Below are 24256 nucleotides of genomic sequence, written 5' to 3' on the forward strand. Positions count from 1 at the left end.
GACATCATCAGCAATATTGACATTATCCATTTCTATGGTGCAGGCCTAGGTTGGCCCCCTGCAGCATGGAAACTAATAATGTGATGCAGCAGATGGGGAAGAGCACCGTGCCACAATGAAAACTCATTATTGCACAGGCTTCACAGTGCCCACTGGCCCCTCACCAATATCACTGGTCCTGAAGGGGGGGGGTGTAACTGAAATTTGGGGGGCTGCAACCCACCCTATCACTCTGCTTGATCTGGTCCTGCTCCTCACTGTACAAAATGCAGGTTTTGCTGCACACTTCTTTATGATGTGAAAGGGCCCTAAATGTTAGTAAAATGGAAATTACACATAGACTCCATTTTCTTCTGGTCTCTTCACCTAGTCTTATTTTGTTACAGATTAGCCTGTCTTTATACATTTTGGCAGCAGCACAAACAGAAGAAATTATTACATTAACCATACGGAAAAGTTTTCTCAAAAAGCAAATTGAAAGCAGTGACCCACACTGCATTGCATTCCTATAACTCATATGTTCTACACTTTCAACGAGATGCACATTAAACTGATAGCATTAAACCTGACAGATTAAGAGTAAACGATGAAGTACTTGTTCACAATTTAATCTTGACAACTTGAACAAACATCAGAAGCTCTTTCCTTCTGGCACTTAAACTTGTTTTGACTTTGAGGGACTTATTCGCTGTGCCAAATGCTTTTTATGTTATGCTTTTGAATGAACATGTGCTTTGCCTATGCAGGGTAAAGCAACAGATTCATTTTGAGGCGGCCCCTGCAGCTGCTTATACTTAACTTTGCTTCATTCCTACTATGGGTTTAAAAAAAAAAACATTCATACTCACCTCCTTTCTGCAGCTGCACCATGTTGGCTCTTAAGGCCCGTACACACGTGCAGATTGTCGGCCGAAAAGATTCGGCCGACGACCGATCGGCCGATTTTCGGCTTGTTAGTATGATGCTTCCGACAGCGCACTTTCGGCCGAAAAGAATCTGTCGTGCAAGCATTAAAATTTTTGTATGCCGACACCAGAGCGGCCGATTGTTCGCCAGTCAATACAGAATTCGGCCGACAGACAGCAGATTTGCAAGACTGGGCATGCTCAGAAAAGAAAAAACACAGGGAAAGTTAACCATCACATGACATCACTTCTGCAGTCGGCTGTAGTCGGCGGACAAAATTCTTGTGCAGTCTTTTGCACTTTTCAACAGACACGACTGGGGACAAAAGATGGCCGATCGTTCGGCCGACGATCTGCACGTGTGTACGGGGCATAAGACTGAGAACAGATTGATCACATGACCACTGATTGCTCGGTTCTCAGTCTGCTCAGAGTGGAGGGCAGCGACTATCAGTCATTGCTCTCTGCTCTGCTCCTTCAGCATTCACTGTAGTGGTGGGCTGGAGGGGGGGGGGGGGGGAACCTGTGCAGCTGTCTCCTGCTCTCAGCTATGCATTGAAAGGTGGAACCAGCTGTTAATCAGGCATCTGGGTGGGTCTTGATAGTATTGTCAGGATCATTCCAGCGCCTGATGCAGCTTTGATTATTCAGCTTATAGGAGGCAATAGATGACTATCAACTGACTCTGGGTCACAGGACACCAAAAGTACACTAAGTGCACTCCTGTAACCCACAAGAGATGTGTAACCAAAAAAAAAAAAACTTTGGCCATACCTCTCTTTTAGGGAGTAAAAAAAAAAAAAACTATATGTAAGCTCCATGTTGCTCCAGTCAGAGTTTACTCTCTCCCCACCCCCATATGATGCTGATATTATTTAAAAAAACATTTGCCAAGCACCAGCACTGTTGTGAGAGGACGAGGGGTGATTCACATGCTACCCTTACTTAAACGTATGGGGTATTTCTAATCCTGATGAAAAGCAGAGCACCAGGAGCGTAATGAAAGGTGAATATATGTTTCCGTAGGTGCATATCTAGTCAAAATAAATGCTTTTCTTTAATAGAGTAGTTGAAGGTTATGTCCCTTTTGCAGATTTTCCTCCTATCCTGTCAAGTCAAACTTTTGTAAGCAGTAGAGGAAATGAGAGTAAATCTCTACAAATGGCAGGGACATGTACTCATACCATCAGCCTCAGAAACCTGCCTCCCAGAATAGTCCCAATCTCATAGTGGTGTGAGTGATGGAGAGAAAGCTTATATTCACTTAACACACATTGGAAGGAAGTATAGTGTCATCCCTTTTCACAGAGAGGACAATCTAACCTTCATACCTAACATATATGGTTACTATGACAGAGGCTAATAGGATATATAAAGATCTGGCATAGCAATAACATACAGTGGAGCTGAGGATGTAGATTGTTCTTTACTGAAGGCATCATAGCAAACAAGTCTACCTAAATACCAAATGTGATTCAGTCAGATATTGCTAAAACATAGAGTTGTATTATTATTATTATTATTATTATTATTATTATCTGCATTCAAATTGTATAGGGCGCTATAATAGTCCGCGAAGGCGTCGGCTATTTTTTGGGGGTGGACGTGCCTCTCGTTAGTGTGTGGGTGTTGGATACTGTCTATTTTTGATTTAAGCCGCCTAGCTTTAAGGCGTGAGGCCAGAAATTTGCCGGCTTTGTTGTGGGAAGAGTAGTAGTTAACACGAATCCGCGCTAGCATTTTATCATGCTGCTCAGTCAACAGTCTGCGGAGGTCCGAGCGGAGAGATGTCAGCCGGGAGGCATGTGTGGGGGAAGGGATTATTATTATTATTATTATTATTATTAAGGAAAAGTAGCTATAATAGACTCAACCTTCCTTCCTATCCCTTCTTACATCATTGCCTTACCAGCATAGCAGAGTCACTTGCTTGTGAACTGATTGTAAAGAATTTACATGATAAGTGTTTAAATGGCAGCCAGCATCCACTGATTACAGGGCATTATTTTTTATCATAAAATAAAGACCACCATTTACGACTTGTAGAGACAGGTGAGTGTTTTTTAATTCTAGATGTTAGTGTCCCCATGCTACAGTGTGTAGACCAGTGTAACTTGTAATATAGACTGCTGCTGAGGTACAAGATATAATGTCATTTTAAATTGAAATGTGTGGACTCAGCAGTAACAATAAAAAATCCTGTGCCCAAATAAGTATTATTCTTCCATACAAATTATACTAAAATCCTCAACATTAGTGAAATAATACATCAATCCATAAGGAATATCACATAAAGTTCATATGATGTAATGTATATCCAAGCATCTATTCAGTGCAAACATTTGAGTTAGTCCTTTAAAGTGCAGTCCATGCTCCAATATTCTTATGCCAGGGATGTGTAATAGTAAGCAATAAAGTGCTGTGCTCCCCTCCTCATGTGTCTTCACTCACCGACTTCCAATAGGTGTAGCACTTGCTAGGATAATGCCATTCCTTAAATTTCTCTGATGGGCAATTCGCAACTCCTTCATATGATAACAGGTCTCTCATATGCGATGTCATGCTAGGAGAATCAGGAGAAATCCATAGCATAATTTCATTTTATTTAAAAAAAACTTTTGTAAAAACAAATTAACCTCTGAACATGCTCCCAGGGAGGAGCAAAATGCATTCAGCGGGAACTTCCAATGACGCCATGTCCGGTGTTTGGAGCGCAAGCTTCAGTGTTGTTTTCCAAGCCAGCGTTACACACTAATGACTCAAGAATACTACGTGTGAGTATTAAATTAGTTTTTACAAAAGGTCTTTTAAAAAAATGGAAATATGCTAGGGATATCTCCTGATTCCCCTTGCATGACATCGCATATGGGAGACCTGTTACCCTGTTGGAGCATAATAAGGAAGATTTGCGAATTGCCCATCAGAGAAATTTGATCATTTTTAATTTTTTTGTTCTGTTTTGTTACTTTGCTTACAGAGGAACCTATGACTTCTCTAAGCAGCTCCTATATGACCTTCCCTACCTATTTCTACAGCTAGAAGCATTCACAAACATTCCAATTTGGCCACAAATCAGAAAAATTTCGGAATTATAAGTATCTTATTTTTAGGGCTTCTTTTTCTTCAGCCCATTGCCCTAGGAACAAAATCATGGGTAGGTTATGGTAAATATCAACCTAAAAATGTTTCATAGTTTATGTGCATAGATTTGGACATGAGATAACAAATTTCAAATACAGAACTGAAAAAAAAAAATACAATGTTATATACAATATATATCTTTTACTCACCTGATTCTGGTGTCCTGACAATTGTACTGTCAATATAGCCAGGTTCATTGGTAACAGCAGAAACTTCAAATAGGTATGTTGTGTATGGTCTAAGCTGGCCCACAATATATGTGATTGGTTCATTCCAAATGGCATTAAAAGTCCTAGAAGTTACTGCTCGTGATACAAATGAGGCGGTGGTTGTAGAGAGACCTCTGGTTGAGGAAGGACTAGTGGTGCGCCATAAAAATGATTCACTTTTATCCTAAAACAGAAAATAACAATTTATATTGCAATAATTTTAGAGGCTATGCTAAACTGAAGTATAAATATGTTTGAATAACATGCTTGTTTTGCATTTCATTTGGAAATCAAGGTTCCAGAGTCTGCAGGAAGAGTGGAGTGGGTCAGAATCCAAGTTGCATGAGGTCCATTTTCACAGTCAGTGATGATTTGGGGAGCCATGTCATCTACTGGTGTTGATCCACTCGGTTTTATAAAGTGCAAAATCAGTGCAGCCCTCTAGCAGGAAATACTAGAGCACTTCATGCTTCCTTCTGCTAACCAGCTTTATGGAGATGCTGATTTAATTTTTCAGCAGGACTTGACATCTGCCCACACTGCCTAAAGTACCAATACCTGGTTTATTGATCATGGCATCACTGTGCTTGATTGGCCAGCAAACTCGTCTAACGTTAACCCTATAGAGAATCTGTGGGGTATTGTCAAGAGGAAAATGAGAGAAACCAACCTGAGCTTCCATAACATCTCAGCAGTGCCACAGGCTGATCGACTCCGTGCCACGCTGCATTGATACAGTAATTCATGCAAAAGGAGCCCCGACCAAGTATTGCGTGCATACTGTACTGTACATGGACATATTTTTCAGTAAGCCAACATTTCTGTATTAAAAATTCTTTTTTTTTTTTTTTATTGGTCTTATGTAATATTGTAATTTGCTGAGATAGTGAATTTTGGGTTTTCACTAGCTGTAAGCTATAGTCATTAAAATTAAAAGAAAATGCTTGAAATATATCACTCTGTGTGTAATGCATCTATATAAAATGAGTTTCACTTTTTGAATTGAATTACCTAAATAATAAATTAACTTTTTGATAATATTCAAATTTCATGAGATGCACCTATATACACATTTATTCATGCATGGGGATATGTTATATACCTAGGCCAGTGATGGCGAACCTTGGCACCCTAGATGTTTTTGAACTACATTTCCCATGGTTCTCATGTACTCTGCGGTGTAGTTGAGCATCATGGGAAATGTAGTTCCAAAACATCTGGTGTGTCAAGGTTCGCCATCACTGAGCTAGGCCTACCTAACTTGGGCTCATTTGGGATCTATTTTATGTTGCTGTGGAACTGAAATGAACAATTTTAGTTAGGGTTGCTATATGAGCAAAGTTTATAATTGTGTATTTATATTTTGTGTTCATTTGGATATCTGTAATGCCTTTTGCTGCCATCTAGTCAATATTTTACCATCCTGGACAAGAAAATGTTTATTAAAAATGTTTTATAAATAGAAAACAGTACTGATATATTTTTTTTTTTTGTTTTTAAAAAAAGGTGGCCACCTTAGTACAGATGCACTTCCTTTTTTTTTTTTTTCAAGCTAGCATCTAAAGTCACTACACAGTATTATTTTATTTTTAGTGCTGCGGTGAGTCAGGTATTCTCAGCAATGTACTCAAGTATACTGAACTAGGGGATACGTTTAAAAAGAAGCAGTATTGATGTATTGTTGCTTCTAAAATGTGCTTAGGCCTCTGCCAGCTATGAAAGCACTATGAAAGTTGTAAAAAAGAAAAAAAAAAGCAGAGAGGAGAGCCTTTGTGAAGCTGAAAGATCACACATAAATGTTTGCTGGTAATACATGCCCTTAGAGGTTGACAGGTGATTCTGCTCTACTGCCTAATCGCATTGGTACAGTCCTATCACAGCAGGAAACATTATGTTCAGATTTAATGTTTCCACTTATGCTTGGCACATTACTAGTGGATAATGTTCCTAAAAATTGTATTCTTATTTTTCAAGAAATACTGTCTATCAGCATGCGGAGAGGTCCTGCATAACTGAGAGAGTTCCTGTTCCTTGCTTCAATTACTCACACCAGTGCCTGTAGCTACAGAGGTCAGTAAGGGCTTGTTTTAAAGCTTTCTTATTGCTTGTTAAGAATGTGTAAATATCTGAATGTCCATTGCTTGGCCATAGTTCTACTTTAAAGTATGTATTAGATTAGTAAAATTGAAAAAAAAATGGCTCTTAAAATTATTTAGATACAGTATGTAACATTATAAAACAAAGAGAAAACAAAAACCATCTAGCATTACGGAATATCTGGATTGACTGTTTTACTTTTTCTTGGTAATCACATTTTGATCTAAATTCCTGCCCAAACATGTTCTAAAGTTTTCAGAGTGGATCTCCACTTACAGTACACTCCGGCAATGCTCCATTCAAAATTTCTTCCACTTTCACACTTGTATCCTTTACTATTGCTCCAGTTCTTGCATGTTTAACACTTATCTTGAAGCTGGTAATTTTTCCATGTGGTTGTCGAGGTAAAAACCAGGTAAGATTTACTGCAGATGAATTTAATGCTTCAACAGTTAGATTCACAACTTTTCCTGGAGCTGTAACCAGAAAACATAAGTCTCTATTAGTACTGTCAAATGTTTAAATTTGTAGGTACAAGTTTATGGATAAGCAATATGAATAAAGATGCAAATATATAACACCAGATAAGCAGGTTCTCATATCTACATAGTCATATTGGTTTAAAGGACTAATAAATCTAATATATGGTCAATGCAGCACTGTTTTGACATTTATACATTTGAGGAAGTAATATCCATATGTATTGCTAAAGACTGAATGGAAATATTTAAAAAAATAAATAAATATAAAAATAATTCTTACTATATACTCTTTAATTACATATACAACGGATATAGAAAATAATCACCCCCCTTTAAATAATCACATTTTGTTGCTTTGCAACCTGAAATGAAGAAGGACACAGTTTTTGTTTTATCCAGATGTATTTACCCAGTGCAACTTATAACATCCAAATGAAAGATATACCACCAACATGTCCAAAATTTTTTAAAATATTCAAAAACAGAATCACTGAGTTGGAAAAAGGATCACCCCCTTGTGTCAGTATTTTGTTGAACCACATTTTGCTTTAATTACAGTCTTTAGTCTGTTGGGATATGTCTCTATTAACTCTCTACATGTAGACTTTGCAACATTTGCCCACTCTTCTTTTCAAAACTGCTCAAGTTCAGGTAAATTTGATGGTGACCGTTTGTAGACTGCAGTCTTCAAGTTATTCTACTGATTTTCAATGGGGTTTAAAGCAGTAGTATACTCTACTTTTTAACTTTTACCTACAGGTAAGCCTATAATAAGGCTTACCTGTAGGTAAAATTAATATCTCCTAAAACTGCACGGTTTAGGAGATATTCACCCTGCAAGCAGCCGCTGACACCCGTGGCACATGCACTCTGAAGGTCCGGCAGACATTCAGAGCTCCTTGCCAGCTCCTTGCCGGAAAGTGAACTCCTGCGCGCATGCGGGGGAGTGACATCATCGCGGCTTCGGGCCACTCACAGCATCAGAGCTGCCAAACCGGGAAGAGACGCCGAGGGAACATGACAGCTCCCTCAGCGTTGTCCGGGGCGACCGTGTGGGTGCTTCGTTCTAAGGTAGGTATTTCATAATTTGCTAGTATGCGATGTATACTAGCACATTATGCCATTGTCTTGCAGGTTTTTTTTTGTACTCAGGGGATACTATCGCTCTAAGTCTCTAAGGCTCTGACTAGGCCATACAAAGACCTTTTTTCCTCCTTCAACTACTCTGTGGTCATTTTTGCTGTATGCTTTGAGTCATTGTCATGTTGAAAGGTGAACCTTCTTCCTATTGACAACTTTCTGGCAGAGGGCAGCAGATTTTCCTCAAGAATTTGACGGTATTTTGCCTACTTCAGAGAAAGACCCCCTTAACAGAAAGTTGTTATTAAATGCACTAAATACAGTTGTTAAAAAAAAAAATGTCTATCTTCATTTTAGGCTGCAAAAGCAAGAAAATGCGAATTATTTTAAAGGAGGTGATTCTTTTATATACCCACTGTATTCATTTTTCTACATAGTCACTACATATACAATTTATATTTTTGTCAGCCATAAACAAGTGTCATGAACATGTCACAAACAGGAGTCTCAACATCTCTCAAATTCTTTATTGCGTGTGTAGGGGGTCAGCCCCTTGAATGACTAACTTCAGTACACTGTAGTTCTATTGAGAAATTCCCACAGACTGTCATGCATCTTCCAGCCACAAGAGGTCACTGTTGTTGCTTTAGGTGAAGGGAGGAAGCAGGAAGTTCCAGGAAGTGTGTGGTGTTTGGCTCTCTATGGCTGTGCTGAGCTGAGGAAAGGTACTGCATGCTGTGGCCTTGAGAGGGATATAGACTGTATAATCCTGGGACAGAACAACAGGATCTTGCCAGAGGAGACAGAACTGAACTGTGATACAACGGACAGTAGCTGAGAACCAGAGAAAGAGAGGAGAGAACATCCCAGAGCACCTCAAGCAAATTACAGAGCAAGGGGCCAGACTGCAGTGACCTCCAAGTGACAGAACAAGATAAACTACTTGCAAAGAAACCCAGACCAGTGCATACGAGACTGCAGCTACAGACAGCAAGGGGCAGATCCAGAGACCTGACTGCATCCACCATCACAGAGACTGAGATAAAGCAGCTGTACCTACAGAACTGTGAGTTGCACCGGTGCTAACCTGTGGTAGGGCATAGAACAGGTTTCTGTAGACAGAGCGTTGCAGCAACGTGTCCCGGTTAGCGGGAATCAGATAGGATCATATAACAGAGTAGCCTGTATCTCTGTGTGTGCGTTGGCGGGAACGCCATTTTAAGTATCACGTTGCAGTTAACTTTGCTGTAAACCTATGTAATCTGTTTTTACTGTTAACATCATTCTCCGGCCATTATACTCTGTTGGTTAATAAAGCCGGTATCTGCTTCAGCCTCTCTGTCTGCTGTACCGTACTTTAATTCTGCATTGCGGTCCCCTACTCCTCTGACCGCTACACGTGAATAGAAATTTCTTAACTTTTTCATTAAATGCATAGCAATGCCTAAAAAGGCCTCCTTTGATATTAAAAAGTCAGACATAACCAGTGCACCACGTTAGGACTGTATAGTAGAAACCGAGACATTACTTTGAATCCAGAAGTTATGAAATTGTTACACTTCCAATGAAGAAGCCGAGAAATCGCCATGCATCTTATAATGAAGCTGAAAAATCACCAAACAGTGAAGATGCTAGGAAATCACTATGTATCCAATGAGTAAGTTGAGAAATCATTATGCATCCATTGAAGAGGCTGATAAATCTCTACCCATCAAATGAAGAAGCTAAGAAATCACGGTATATCCATGAAAAGTCTGAGAAATCTGTATGCTTCCAATAAGGAATCTGAAAAATCACTACACGTCTAATGAAGAAGCTGAGAAATCACTACCATCCACTGAGGAAGCTAATTAATCACTACGCACCCAATGAAAAAGCTGAGAAATCTGTATGCTTCCAATAAATAAGCTGAGAATCCCTACACATCTAATGAAAGAATTGATAAATTACTATAATCTTAGGAAAGAAGCTGATTAATCACTAGCCATCCATTGAAGAAGCTGAGAAATCACTTCACATTCAAGAAAGAAGCTGAGAAATCCCTACCCAACCAATGAAGAAGATGAAAAATCACTACACATCCAATGAAGAAGCTGAGAAATCACTCCACATCTATTGAAGAGGCTGAGAAATCACTACTCATTTAAGGAAGCAGCTAAGAAATCACTACATATCCATTGAAGAGGCTGAGAAATCACTACCCATCCAATGAAGAAGCTGAGAATTCACTACACATCCAATGAAGAAGCTGAAAAATCACTACACATCCAATGAAGAAGCTGAGTAATCACTACACATCCAATGAAGAAGCTGAGAATTTACTACACATCCAATGAAGAAGATGAGAAATAACTCCACATCCATTGAAGAGGCTGAGAAATCACTACTTGTTTAAGGAAGAAGCTGAGAAATCACTACCCATTCAATGAAGAAGCTGAGAAATCACTACCCATCCAATGAAGAAGCTGAGAAATCACTACACATCCAATGAAGAAGCTGAGAAATCACTCCACATCTATTGAAGAGGCTGAGAAATCACTACTCATTTAAGGAAGCAGCTAAGAAATCACTACATATCCATTGAAGAGGCTGAGAAATCACTACCCATCCAATGAAGAAGCTGAGAATTCACTACACATCCAATGAAGAAGCTGAAAAATCACTACACATCCAATGAAGAAGCTGAGAATTTACTACACATCCAATGAAGAATATGAGAAATAACTCCACATCCATTGAAGAGGCTGAGAAATCACTACTCGTTTAAGGAAGAAGCTGAGAAGTCACTACCCATCCAATGAAGAATCTGAGAAATCACTACACATCCAATGAAGAAGCTGAGAAATCACTACACATCCAATGAAGAAGCTGAGAAATCACTACACATCCAATGAAGAAGCTGAGAATTTACTACACATCCAATGAAGAAGATGAGAAAAAACTCCACATCCATTGAAGAGGCTGAGAAATCACTACTCGTTTAAGGAAGAAGCTGAGAAATCACTACCCATCCAATGAAGAAGCTGAGAAATCACTACACATCCAATGAAGAAGCTGAGAAATCACTACACATCCAATGAAGAAGCTGAGAAATCACTACACATCCAATGAAGAAGCTGAGAATTTACTACACATCCAATGAAGAAGATGAGAAATAACTCCACATCCATTGAAGAAGCTGAGAAATCACTACACATCCAATGAAGAAGCTGAGAAATCACTACACATCCAGAGAAGAAGCTAAAAAAACACTAGAATCCACTGAAGAAACTAGGAAATTACTATGCACCAAATGAAAAAGCTGAGAAATCTGTATGCATGCAATAAAGAAGCAAAGAAATCCCTACAAATCTAATGAAAAAGTTGGGAAATCACTATAATCCTTGTAAAGAAGCTGGTTAATCACTAGTCATCCATGGAAGAAGCCAAGAAACCATTACTCATTCAATGAGAATGGTGTGAGGACTTGGTTGCCAAAATAGAATGTGGACGATGACAAAATATTAGTCAGTGATGAAAACTGATATATTCCCACACAGTCACAAGTAATAGACATGGAGACATTTTTATTCATCCCTTCTACTTTTAGTGAAATACATTAGAGGAAGTGTCTTTATTGTTTGAAATTGATGACAGCATAATAAAAAAAACTTGCACTATAAAGCAAATTACATTATGAGAAATATGAAAAGTTCAACTTCAACTGTTTTACTATAAATTAGTAATAAAGAACCAAAAAACAAGAATGTCTATCTTCTACATACTAATTTATAAATGTATTTGATACAGTACTGTTAGCAAAAAATGTCATATGACTATGATTATTTTTAGACTGACAGTACTGTATATTCAATCATGTAATGATTGTATACAAGGAATGTCATCATTTATGGTTGTGTTGAGTTGTGGAAGAGGTAAACAAAAAAAAACAGAAAAGGTGATAAGTTAAGCTCCTGTTAGCATTGCTTATGCTTTCTAAAGAATATGGTTTTGTTGTACAAACAGCAGCAGAGTATCAAATGGAACAGCCACACATCGACAAATTGGGAACGCTCTCAAAGACCAATGATTATGTTCTGTTAAGGCATGCTTGTCAACAGTCTATAGGAGTAAACACAATGTAAGACTCGAGATGTCAAATATATGATATACAGTGCCTTGCAAAAGTATTCGGCCCCCTTGAACTTTTCGACCTTTTGCCACATTTCAGGCTTCAAACATAAAGATATAAAACTGTAATTTTTTGTGAAGAATCAACAAGTGGGACACAATCATGAAGTGGAACTAAATTTATTGGATATTTCAAACTTTTTTAACAAGTGTGGACCTCAAAACGCATTAAAATCAGCCAAAAGTAGTGCAGGGACTACTTTGAAGACTTGAAATCAAACAGATATGAACGGTACTCATTGGAAATCATGGAGAACAACTTGTCAGGCGACTTTGCAGTCCCACATGGCAGGACAAGTCGCACAAGTATGAAAGGGGCCATATCCCCACTCCCCCTCTTTTCTTTAAAGATAAAACATTTACTAAAACTTCCCTGGCTAGTTTAGTGTTCTGGTGATCCCTGATGTATGGGGAACTATATGGTGAACGTGTGAGCATAAACATCAAATCACAGTTCAAAATTATGCAGTATGCAAAGAATGACTCTTACATGCGCTTTTACTTAAGAGTAAGAACTGAGGTGGTTGAAGGCTAGGTGGGGTGGGGGTGGGGGATCGGGGTTGCAACAGCAAATGAGAGAAAATCTCTACAAAGTAAGAAGAATTCCCATTTTCAATGGAGGCAACAGCCAACAAAATATAGCATTGGTGTTAGAGCAGTGCAAGTCCTTAGACAGATCGGCAGCATAACAGCTGAGAACCAGGTGTGCACTAATCGAAAGGCAGAGCCAAAGTGAGATAAGCATGCGGTCAAGGCAAAGAGCAGACAGATGTCCAAATTACAAGCCAAGGTCAGAATAAAGAAAGCAAATACAAACACAGTAGTCCAGCTGACACCAACAAACTGAACCCATTGATCAGGCACTGCGTGGAAGTCCAGAGCTACCTAAAGAGGTAGTTGATTAGACTTTGATGCATAGCCAATGACAGCAGTGACCACCAGAGAAAGGAGGCACATCGATTGTCATGACTGAGGGGCATGTCGAGGCTCCGGTTATCTATAAAACATTAAACACTTAACCTATTCCCTCTTCCAAAATGACCAGACTACACATTTTATTTGGAGTCGAATGGCCATAGCAGCCTTTTTATTACAAATCATTAAATACAGCATTCACAAGAAAACAAGTTTAATGCATATAATACAGTCAATGCATACCAAGTAAACCAACCTCAGTTTATATACAGTCTAAGGCCTTTGAAGGCCTATATACTCATGATTTTCATGCCACCTCAAAGGCCCCCAGCCGCAACTACACTGGCTCAGGGACAATTAACTACTTATGTACTACCAGATACAACCTAATTAATACCCAGATGTTACCACCGTATTGTTAGGAAGGGACACCTATACCTCAGATGGGCCCAACCCACAATTTTTCACAATTATTTAACCAGCACCACCTTCAAAGATCCAATAGACCCCCTGCCACAGCACAGGAGTGTGATGCCTTACGCATGTGTTGCCCCCCAAACCCCAAAAGCCCACTGGATATGCTCCTGCAATCCCAGATGCCAAAAATCAATTGCAATGGCATTCAGATGCACACCATCTCTTCTCAGATATTGCCAGGTCTTATCCTCCAGCTCTCAATGATATATTGCCAGGTCCCCTTTCAGGACTGAAGCGCTCAGAAGGCCTAGACATCCTTTCATGTGGGAGACTAGAAGAGGGCCCAGGAGAGACCTGCCTGGACTCCTGCAATAAGTGTGATAGTTTGTCTTGTAGCCACTAAGGACCTCTGGCCACAGCTGCAGCTCTAATCTGGGACAGCATGTTGTCCAAGTCACCCATCTTTATTTCTTCCTACAGTGAAGTCCAGGAATGCAGAAGAAAACTATCCGATGCTGTGATGAGCTCCGACTAAGCTTTGACACCCCCCCCCCCTCTCTACCCTCTACAGGACACACCCTCTGCCTTGAACTCTTTATTCTGGTAAGCAGAATGCATCAATCTAAATCACCCCACTAATACTCCGCTTCTCCTGCAGACCCAAGTCATGCTGGCCCTCCTCCTAGTTTTACTTAGCTCCAGGCCATATACTTTACTGAAATACATGTCTCCCACTGAAAGATTTCCCCTTTCCTTCTGTTGCTGTAAAATGTTTGATTCCCCATTACTTTGTGTCTCCCTGACAAGGGTCACTATAACAAATAGAAAGAGCAAAGGTTCCCAGTGGGGATACAAACAGCAATAAAAAACATGACATGGATTGTTATCCTTCTCTACTCTATCCACAACTTAAACTTGCCTACACTTAAACTTTGATACACTTTATCCTCTGAAAACATCTAGAACCCTTTAGCTTAGAGACCTACCAAGTAGACTTTCTTATTTTGACTAATATGTAACATTTTCACCAAGTTCAATAAATTGCAAGCCTAAGCAAGTATTGGGTTTTCTTAACAAATGAAAATGTCCATTCAAATTTTTTTAAATAATCCTCACAGTAATCTTATTTAGAAAGTATAATTGTCAGCTACACTATGTAGAAGCTGTTAACCCACAGATCTTCTTAAATATGTGAATAATAATAAATGAGAGTTTTTAAAAAACAATTATCATAAAAGGAAGAATAAAAAAGATATGTTTTGTGATTTGAGATTAGAATTCAACTTTGTATCCAGTTTCATAACTGTATCGTAATTCACATTTTAAAGAAGTCATATTTTATTGTGAATACTTTAATGTGTGACCTTCAAGACAAGTTATAAAATATAGCATTTAGTAGTAGAGGAAGATTTAAATCTGAAATAAATTATAAAACACATTCACATTTGAATTTGAAATAGCTATCTATGAACACTGTAATTAAAAAAATAAGATTAATTGAGACACCCAGGATTTACAGCATTGGCTTAAAGCCTAGATTTTCAATAAGCCTTACTAGCAAAATACAGTGCTGGTAAGTAAAACATTACACTTGCCTTTCTAACATTTATACATATCAGCTTTATGGGATTCCTATTCAAGTTTGCCAAAGCATAAGCAGATATTATTACAACCCATATTGTTACTCTTGGCCCCTCGTTTAGAATAAACCTGAAACCTGGGAGCTGGACTGATATCTGTCAAACATCTGCTAGCATTGTATTGTCAGTCACACTCTAAAATGTGAATTGTGGCTGTATTAAATAGGATCAGCAAAGAACTAAAATGTGGTACACTGATATACTGTATCTGTCAGTAATATAACTACAAAAAACTCTTGGTCAACTCATGAGAGAAGCTTATTTCCTAAATCTCATTGCAGTCTATGTCCCAACTAGACAGATATACCTGGTGGGAACAAATCTATGTAGTGTTCACATCCAATGAAAACTGCAATAAAAAACATGACAGGTTGCAACAAAGCACTTTTTTAGTAAATTGGAGAAGGGTTGGAACCGTCAGATTATTATCATCGACTATAAGAGGAATCACATATACAATAGAGGGTATAGAATAGAGTATATAAAATAATTACCCCCTACATTTTGTTGCTTTGCAGCCTGAAATGAAGACAGGCACAATTTTAATTGTATTCAGCTGTATTTACTTATAACTTGCAACTTATACCATCTAAATGAAAGATATAACACCAACATGCCAGAAAAAAAAATCAGAAATTAAAAAACATAATCACTGAGTTGGATTAAGGATCACCCCCCTCCTTAGGTCAGTATTTTTTGAACCACCTTTTGCTTTAATTACAGCCTTTAGTCTGTTGGGATATGTCTCTACTAACTTTGCAATATTTGCCCAATTTTCTTAGCAGAACTGTTCAAGTTCAGTTACATTTGATAGTGACCATTTGTGGACTGCAGTCTTCAAGTCATTCCACAGATTTTTAATGGGGTTTAAGTCTGGGCTCTGACTAGGCCATGCAAGGACATTCACCTTCTTCTTCTTCAACCCCTGTGTGGTCAATGGTCATCTTTGCTGTGTGCTTTGGGTCATTGTCATGTTGAAAGGTAAACCTTCTTCCCATTGACAACTTTCTGGCAGAGGGTAGCAGGTTTTCCTCAAGAATTTGATGGTATTTTGCCCCAACCATTTTTTCTTCTAATCTGATAATTGCTCCAGTCCATGCTGCAGAGAAACACTCTCATATAACAGGATAATACCACCGCTATGCTTTACTGTAGGAATGGTGTTATTTGGATGGTGAGCTGTATTGGATTTTCCCCAGACATATCGTTTGGTGTTGAGGCCAAATCATTTAATTTTAGTCTTATCTGACCATAACACCTTTTTCCATGTGGCCTCAGACTCTTCAAGGTGAGTTTTGGCAAAGCTCAGTCGTGACTGCATGTGGCCATTCTTGAGGAGTGGCTTTTTTCTTGCAACCCTCCCATACAAGCCACGTTTGTGGAGAATTTGTGATATTGTTGTCACATGCACACAAGGACCACTCTTTGTCATAAATTCCTGCCACTGCTTCAGAGTTACTGTAGGCCTCTTGGTAGCCTCTCTGACCAGTTTCCTCAGAGCTCTTTCATCCAGTTTGGAGTGACGTCCTGATCCAGGGAGGGTCTCTGTTGTACCAAATACCTTCCACTTCTTAATAATAGACTTCACTCTGCGTCTAGAAATTGATAAAGCCTTTAAACTTTTTTTGTATTCATCTCCTGACTTATGCCTGTCCACAACTTTATTCCAGAGATCTTTCGACAGTTCCTTGTCACCCATAGTTCATTGTTTGCTTCAGTTGCATTACCGGCAACTTAAATGCTCAAGGAAAGCTCTTTTTATGCTGAGTTAATCAAAATGACCACAGCTGATCACAGTTTTAGCCCTCGCTCACACTGAATGCGACTTTAAAATAGTGCTACTTCACATAAAGTAGCACAATTTCAAAACCACAGGTCAGTGCGATTTCAGGGGTGACTTGCCTGACATCTGTGTGACTTCATGCACAGATGTCTATGCAAGTTGCACCTGAAATTGCAAAAAATAGTGCAGGAACCTTTCTGGTGCAGCACTGTAAAGTTGAAGTTGCACTGCTTTATACAGTTACAATTAGGTGCGACTTGTCATTTGATTAGAAACTGTCAAAGCATATGACAAGTCGCACCAGTGTGAACAGGGGATGAAAGCACTTCTGGTAGTTAGAGGTCTGGTTGCATGTCAGATTAGAAACTACTAGGAAGAGACTAAAGCACAGAGTTGATTCTGAGTTCCAGTGCCACACCACAGTTTCTGCCAGTAAGAAGCTGCCTTCCAGGCTGGTTCCACAACAGTTGGATGATCTCCCCATCACCGCTGATCTTGTCTTCAGGTTTCTGACACAAAGACTGAAGTCGCATCATGATCATCCTCAGGGGCTTCTGAAACTAGACTTTGCTGCAACATTTATCTGAAGGTTATAAAAAGATGCTAATTTCCCTTAAAAGAAGCTCAGCATTAGCAGCGCTGAAAATAACTGATTAAAGTAAAAAGTCCATGTAAGAAAACTAAAATTCAGTAAAGCACTGCTAATTCAGTCATGCACAGAGAACCAATCACCAGTGTATGTGACGGCTGCTCACGCAGCCTATAAATATGTATGAGCTGCGCCGTGTAGCCACGCCCTCTGACGAAGTCCTATGACGATACGCGTAAGGGCGTGTCTACACGGCTCACGATACCAGCGCAGGACACTCTATCACTGCTTCCAGATCTCGGACACACTGCAAGTCGGTGAAGCCGATCGGGAGAAGCAGGTAATCATGAGGTGTTGCTGATGACCATTTGTTGTGCAATTCTTTTATTTATGCCGTATAAGTGCATTGTCTGAAGGGGGGTTTTCTGTTTAAGGGATCAATAAAAGTTTACAGAGTTACACTATGTGCGATCCTTCCCTTTCTTCTATGGCTCATTTTGATTGGCTGTTATACATTCATCTGGAGTAATCCTGTCCGAGCTGCCATCTCTGAGTAGCAGGGCTATATGAGAGGTGTCCTTATTGGTGATTCATCTAGGCTTGATATCATTATCATGTTGATGGGCTTGTGACAATTTGATTTCTGGTGAGTGCAACTCTTAAGGGGAGAGGAATTCACTAGGTGAGGTGACGGCTTCACATTCAGTTTCAGCTTCCTGCACCTGTGGTTGATTTCACCATTTAGAGACTGTTCATCTTCCTCCTTCCTGGCTCATGTTATGGACTTTTCTTACATGTACTTTTTACTTTAAGCAGTAATTTTCAGTGCTGCTAATGCTGAGCTTCTTTTAAGGGAAATTAGCATCTTTTTATATTGTTCGACTTTTTATAGTGGCTGCTGTTATGTCTTTATGACTGTTATACCATTGATTGATTCACTTTAGCGCTGAGTGGAAGCATTCCCTTTTGGTGTTTTTGCTCCCCTATTTTTTACATTTATCTGAAGGTATCTCTATTAATACCAACATATACTGTACTTAGGTATATGTGCACAATTCCACCAGGACTCTTGTTGGGCCCTTTGCTTATAATTAGAGTTGAGGGAACACCTGGTCTTTCGGGTTCGGCGGGTTTGACCGAACTTGAAAAAAAAGTACGGGTTCGTGACCCGGACTTAACCCGAACTTTGTCCCGATCCCAAACCCCATTGAAGTCAATGGAGACCCGAACTTTTGAGCACTAAAATGTCTCTAAAACAAACACGGACAACAGGAAACAAGGGCTAGAGGGCTGCAAATGACATCAAAATCATCTTAAGAGCATGGCAAGCGCTCTGCAAACAAATGTGGATAGGGAAATAACTTAAAATAACATAAAATACATAAAAATAAAAAATAAACATCTTGATCTAGGAGGACGAGGCCCATATGGAGTAGGAGGTTGAGGTGGCGGTGGATGTGGCGGTGTAGGTGGGAGCGGCGGTGGAGGAGGACGAGGTAGCCAGCACTGGTTTTTGTTTTTAATTTTATTTTTATTTTTTAATTAGGGTACACCCCAAAAAGAGTGAGAAAGATCAAAAATGCAACAATGGCTGGGTAAGGCCGGTATACATATCTATTCTGCACAAGGTACGGACAAGTCCTGTGGGATCCATGCCTGGTTCATTTTAATGAACGTGAGCTTGTCCAGATTGGCTATAGACAGGCGGCTGCGCTTGTCTGTGATAACACCCCCAGCCGTGCTAAATACACATTCAGATAATACACTGGCTGCAGGGCAGGCCAGCACCTCCAAGGCGTAAAGGGCAAGCTCAGGCCATGTGCCCAATTTGGAAAATCAGAAGTTGAAGGGGGCAGACCCATCATTCATTACGTCTAGGCGTGTGCACACATACTGCTCCACCATGTTAGTGCTGGGTCGTGGTGCTGCTGGTGGAGCTCCTGTTGCAAGGAGAGGACGTGGCAGCTACACGCACAAGTGAAACACCTTTCTCAGCTGCGAGTAGGCGACAGAACCTTACAGCAGTATTTGGCAGGGCCTAATGCGCCTCTACAAATGTTGAGGCCAGAACAAGTACAGGCGATAGTAGATTGGGTTGCTGACAGTGCCTCCAGTTCCTTCACATTGTCTCCCACCCAGTCTTCTGCAGCCGATGTCCATCAATCTTTCACCTCACCCCCTTGAAAATCAGCCAAGCAATCTGAGCCCCAAGTCATGCAGCAGTCTCTTCTTCTTTTTGATGACTCTGTTACCATGGTTTCCCAGGGCCATCCACCTAGCTCTGCCCCAGAAGTGGAAGAGATTGAGTGCACCGATGCCCAACAACTTATGTCTCAAGATGAGTACATGGGAGGACCATCACAGCACGTCTCATATAATGACAAAACACAGGTGCCAACTGCTGTGGAATTCCGAATTGTGGAGACCGACAAGGGTTGCAGGGGTGAAGACTGCATGGAAGATGATGTGCAGGATGATGAGGTCCTCGACCCCACATGGAATGAATGTCATGCAGTTGACCTGAGTAGTTTGGAGGAAGAGGCGTTGGGCGCACAGAGCCACCAGCACAGCAGAAGGGAGCAGGGTGCCAAAGCAGGGCGGCCGTGCCCTAGACACTACGCCTGCTACTGCCCAACACAGCAAGGGACCGAGCACACCAAAGCCAGCTCAAAGGAGTTCCCTAGTGTGGCAGTTCTTCAGACAATGTGCTGATGACAGGACACGAGTGGTTTGCACACTGTGCAATCAGAGCCTGAAGCAAGGCATAAACCTTCTCAACCTGAGCACAACCTGCATGACCAGGCATCTAAGTGCAAAGCACGAGCTGCAGTGGAGTAGACACCTCAAAAACCAAGAAAGGTCTCTGGCTCCTCCTGCTTCCTCTTCTGCTGCTGCAGTCTCGGCCTCTTCATCCACCTCTGTAGTGACAGTGGCACCTGCCACCCCGCAAACAGAGGATCTGCCAGCAACACCACCACCTGGGTGATCAGAACTTCCAATGCACTGTGCGGCAGCGCAGTGCATTGTGGTCTTTCTGTGGGCCAAACAAATGGTTGAACGCCCCGACAATGTTCGGCCCGAACTGTTCGCCTATCTCTAATGACTGAATTTGACCTAGTATCAGGCTGTTGTAATCCCTGTACAGCAGGGATGGAGTTTGAGAGGAAGAAACAGTACAGCAAGCCAAGTAGTCCATGTGGCGACAAGAAGACCAATTATAGGAAGTAAGCGGATTGACAGATAGATGAACTCATCACTGTGCTGCTTCTTCTTTCACCCTCTAGTAACAGGAAGAGGGCAGATTCAGCATCCAGGGCTCAGAGATAGATGAAAGAATGATGCGGGCAAAAAGACTGAGGAAATCTAGTGGCAGAAAAATTACAACAGGGAAAATCTCTGAACTAGAGATAAATAGTAAAATTGTCATTTTATCTATTAATAGGTTATTCATTTTATCTTTCTACAGTATATTTGGCTGGAGTTTTGCTTTAACAGCTTTACCTGCTATTCAACAGTTTCAGAAATATATGCATTTATTTATGCCCCATGCATCCCATCTCATAAAAATTTCTAAATTTCCCAAAGCATTAGCTTTAATATCTAATCCTACTGCATACTGATTTTAAACATCTTTAAAGAAACTTAGCATATCTCAGTTTTATCAGTGAAGAGATTTAGCTGTCAAAGGGAATGCTAGAAAGTAGCCAAACTTAATAAATCCTCTCAGTGAAGAAAGAGAGATATGCAGCTGGATCCCATCAATCTCAAGAGACAAATCAAGCTTTGGGAATTTACTTACCACACGCTAAGGATTAAACCATGCTAAAAGGAATTAATTTACAAGCTAAATTGTCTATATAGACTTGTTAAAGTCATATAAAATAATAAAATAAAAACAAATTTTAAAACTTGATCCTCGCTACATCTTTAACCTGGATGGTGGCTAAACTCACTGGCTGGTGGCTAAAGTAGTTTGACCACACTAGGATAGGTTTTTGCCAGTCTAAAAGAGCCCATATAACATCTGGTAAGATATTTCCTAGTATGTGTAATGAATGCCAACAAGATCCATCTTGCCTACAATTAAATAGTTGATGCCAGTTTTTCAACTTCACCTGAATTAGCCTAAGTTGATTTACATTTAATGTATATAAGACTTTCAATTTAGATAATCCAAGAAACCAGCTTGGAAAGAACAAAATAGTTGATGCCACTTTTTCAGCTTCACCTGAATTAGCCTGAGTTGATTTATATGCAATGTAAAAAAAAATGAAATTTAGACTAGCCAAGCAACCAACTTGGAAATAGGTTAGATTTCTGGAACTGTAAAAGTAGATGGATAAAAAATGATTTCAGAATGTGAAACTTCACCCCACATTTACTTCCATTGTCAGATGCTTTCCTGACGCTGGGGGAAAAAACTAGGAGAAATAGTGATTGAAATTAACTGTATGTCCATGTTGCAGTCATCTTAGCTGAGCACTTCTATATATGTTATATGGCCAAAAGTTTGTGGACACCTGGAAATCACACATATATCAGTCTGTTATGTTGGGCTTTCCCCTATGTTGTTGCCACAAGACTTGCATGTGTGCTTATTAGCTCATTAGTGTCATTGCTAAGCGCAAATCTGTGTGTGTGTGTGTGTGTGTGTTTGTGTGCATGCTCAGGTGTTTACATTGACTTGTGTCCTTACTTCTCCTACGGCCTACTGTTTTGGTACCTTTGCTGCCTATCTGGTATAGATTTGGCCTGAACTTTAACCTAGTCGCTGCTTTCCGAATTGGTAGCTCTGCTGCATGAGTGTTGCTGAGTTCTTCTCATACTGACTATGTTTTTGCTTCCTGCACCTACGGATTCCTGAGCCTGACCTGCAAGCATTCAGTTTGACCATCTCCAGAATCACCAGAGCCAGCGGGACCATTTTCAGCAGCTCAGTAGTACACTATATTACCAAAAGTATTGGGACACCCGCCTTTACAGTCACAAGAATTTTAACAGCATCCCAGTCTTAGTCCGTGGGGTTCAATGTTGAGTTGGCCGACCCTTTGCAGCTATAACAGCTTCAACTCTTCTGGAAAGGCTGTCCACAAGGTTTAGGAATGTTTGACCATTCTTCCAGAAGGGCGTTTGAGAGGTCAGGCACTGATGTTGGACGAGAAGGCCTGGCTCGCTGTCTTCGCTCTAATTCATCCCAAAGGTGTTTTTATGAACCTTGCTTTGTGCACTGGTGCGCAGTCATGTTGGAAGAGGAAGGGGCCACCCTAAACTGTTTCCACAAAGTTGGGAGCATGAAATTGTCCAAAATGTCTTGGTATGCTGACGCCTTAAGAGTTCCCTTCATTGAAACGAAGGGGCCAAGCCCAACCCATGAAAAACAACCCCATGCCATAATACCCCCTCCACCAAATTATTTGGACCAGTGCACAAAGGAAGGTCCATAAAGAACACCTTTGGGATGAATTAGAGGAGAGACTGGGAGCCAGGCCTTCTCATCCACATCAGTGCTTGACCTCACAAATGCGCTTCTGGAAGAATGGTCAAACATTCCCATAGACACTCCTAAACCTTGTGGACAGCCTTCCCAGAAAAGTTGTACCTGCAAAGGGTGGGCCAACTCAATATTAAACCCTACAAACTAAGACTGGGATGCCATTAAAGTTCATGTGTATGTAAAGGCAGGTGTCCTAATACTTTTGGTAATATAGTGTATCTAAACTATTTTAATATCACCTGCTGTGTTTGGACCCACCACAGATGTCACTCTTCATCCTGCTTCCCCCTGTCACCAACTTCAGTTAGTATAGAACAAAAGATGTATTTTTTGGTGCTCAGGTGCTAGTTAAGCTAGGGCAGAAGACTTTTGATATTTCTGTTATTTACACTGAACCTCCTTGAAAGTTAGGCTCCGTTCACATATATGCGAATTGGATGCATTTTGAACCGTATCCGATTTGCATGACATGTGAACCAAACTGGCTTTCTTTGAGCTGGTTCACATATCTGTGGTTCAGTGCAATTTCAGTCTGTGTCCACTCTACTTATGCACGGACACAGCCGGCTCTACTCTATGGGCCCTACATTCCAATCTGCCCAGATGGAAAAGGACGGATCCCATTCTGTTTTTTTCACCAGATCATATTGTAGGTAGGACACAAGTCTTTAAACATCTGCCGCTCCATAGAGGTGGATAGAGAAAAACAGACAGGCGAATCCAATCTGACCAATCGTGTGAAAGGGGCCTAAGGCTGCTTTCACACTGATGCGCTGCGGTTTACCTGCAATGCGGGTGCAGCACAGTGCACCTGTTGCTTTCATGTGGGTTTGTTGCACATTTCTATGATATTCTGCAGTTGTGGTGCACTTTCTAAAAGTGCGCTAAAGCTGCATGTAATACCAGAAGTCTATGGCTCGGTGCAGGTAACCATGGTGCACCTGCAGATCTGTTGGAAAGCATCCCAGTAACAACTGCAGAAGAGATATGCCCATGTATACACTGTGATTTTAACCACTTGCCGACCGCTCACATGGATCGTACTGCGGCAAAGTGGCTCGATATCGTCCAGCGCCGTAGGCTCGCTCCCGCTGTATTCAGACACAGCGGGAGTCGGGCCAGGGGAGGAGAGGTGGTGATCTTGTGTAAACAAAGCGGGAGGAACTCCTATGTGACAGGCAGGGACAGATTACAGGATTCACGGTCCCCTCCCCCCACACACATCAGTAAGCACCAGGCATATATTTAACCCCTTGATCACCAAGGTTAACCCCTTCCCTGCCAGTGTCATTATTACAGTAACAGTGCATATTTATAGCACTGATTACTGTAGT

The 24256-nt window shown here is 40.6% G+C and overlaps 1 protein-coding gene across 3 annotated transcripts in view; it reads right to left on the minus strand.

Moving 5' to 3' along the window:
• PTPRQ (protein tyrosine phosphatase receptor type Q) overlaps positions 1-24256 on the minus strand; it is a 451882-nt gene that overhangs the window by 280559 nt on the left and 147067 nt on the right. For all 3 annotated transcript variants that reach the window (XM_082257134.1, XM_082257133.1, XM_082257132.1), the window contains exons 23-24: positions 6629-6828; positions 4196-4439 (exon numbers count right to left, since the gene is read on the minus strand). In XM_082257134.1, coding sequence (XP_082113260.1) covers positions 4196-4439; positions 6629-6828 — 444 coding nt within the window. The remainder of the gene's footprint in view (positions 1-4195; positions 4440-6628; positions 6829-24256) is intronic.

Source organism: Pelophylax lessonae (genome assembly GCF_965119305.1).
Source record: "Pelophylax lessonae genome assembly, chromosome: 4".
Lineage (NCBI taxonomy): Eukaryota > Metazoa > Chordata > Amphibia > Anura > Ranidae > Pelophylax > Pelophylax lessonae.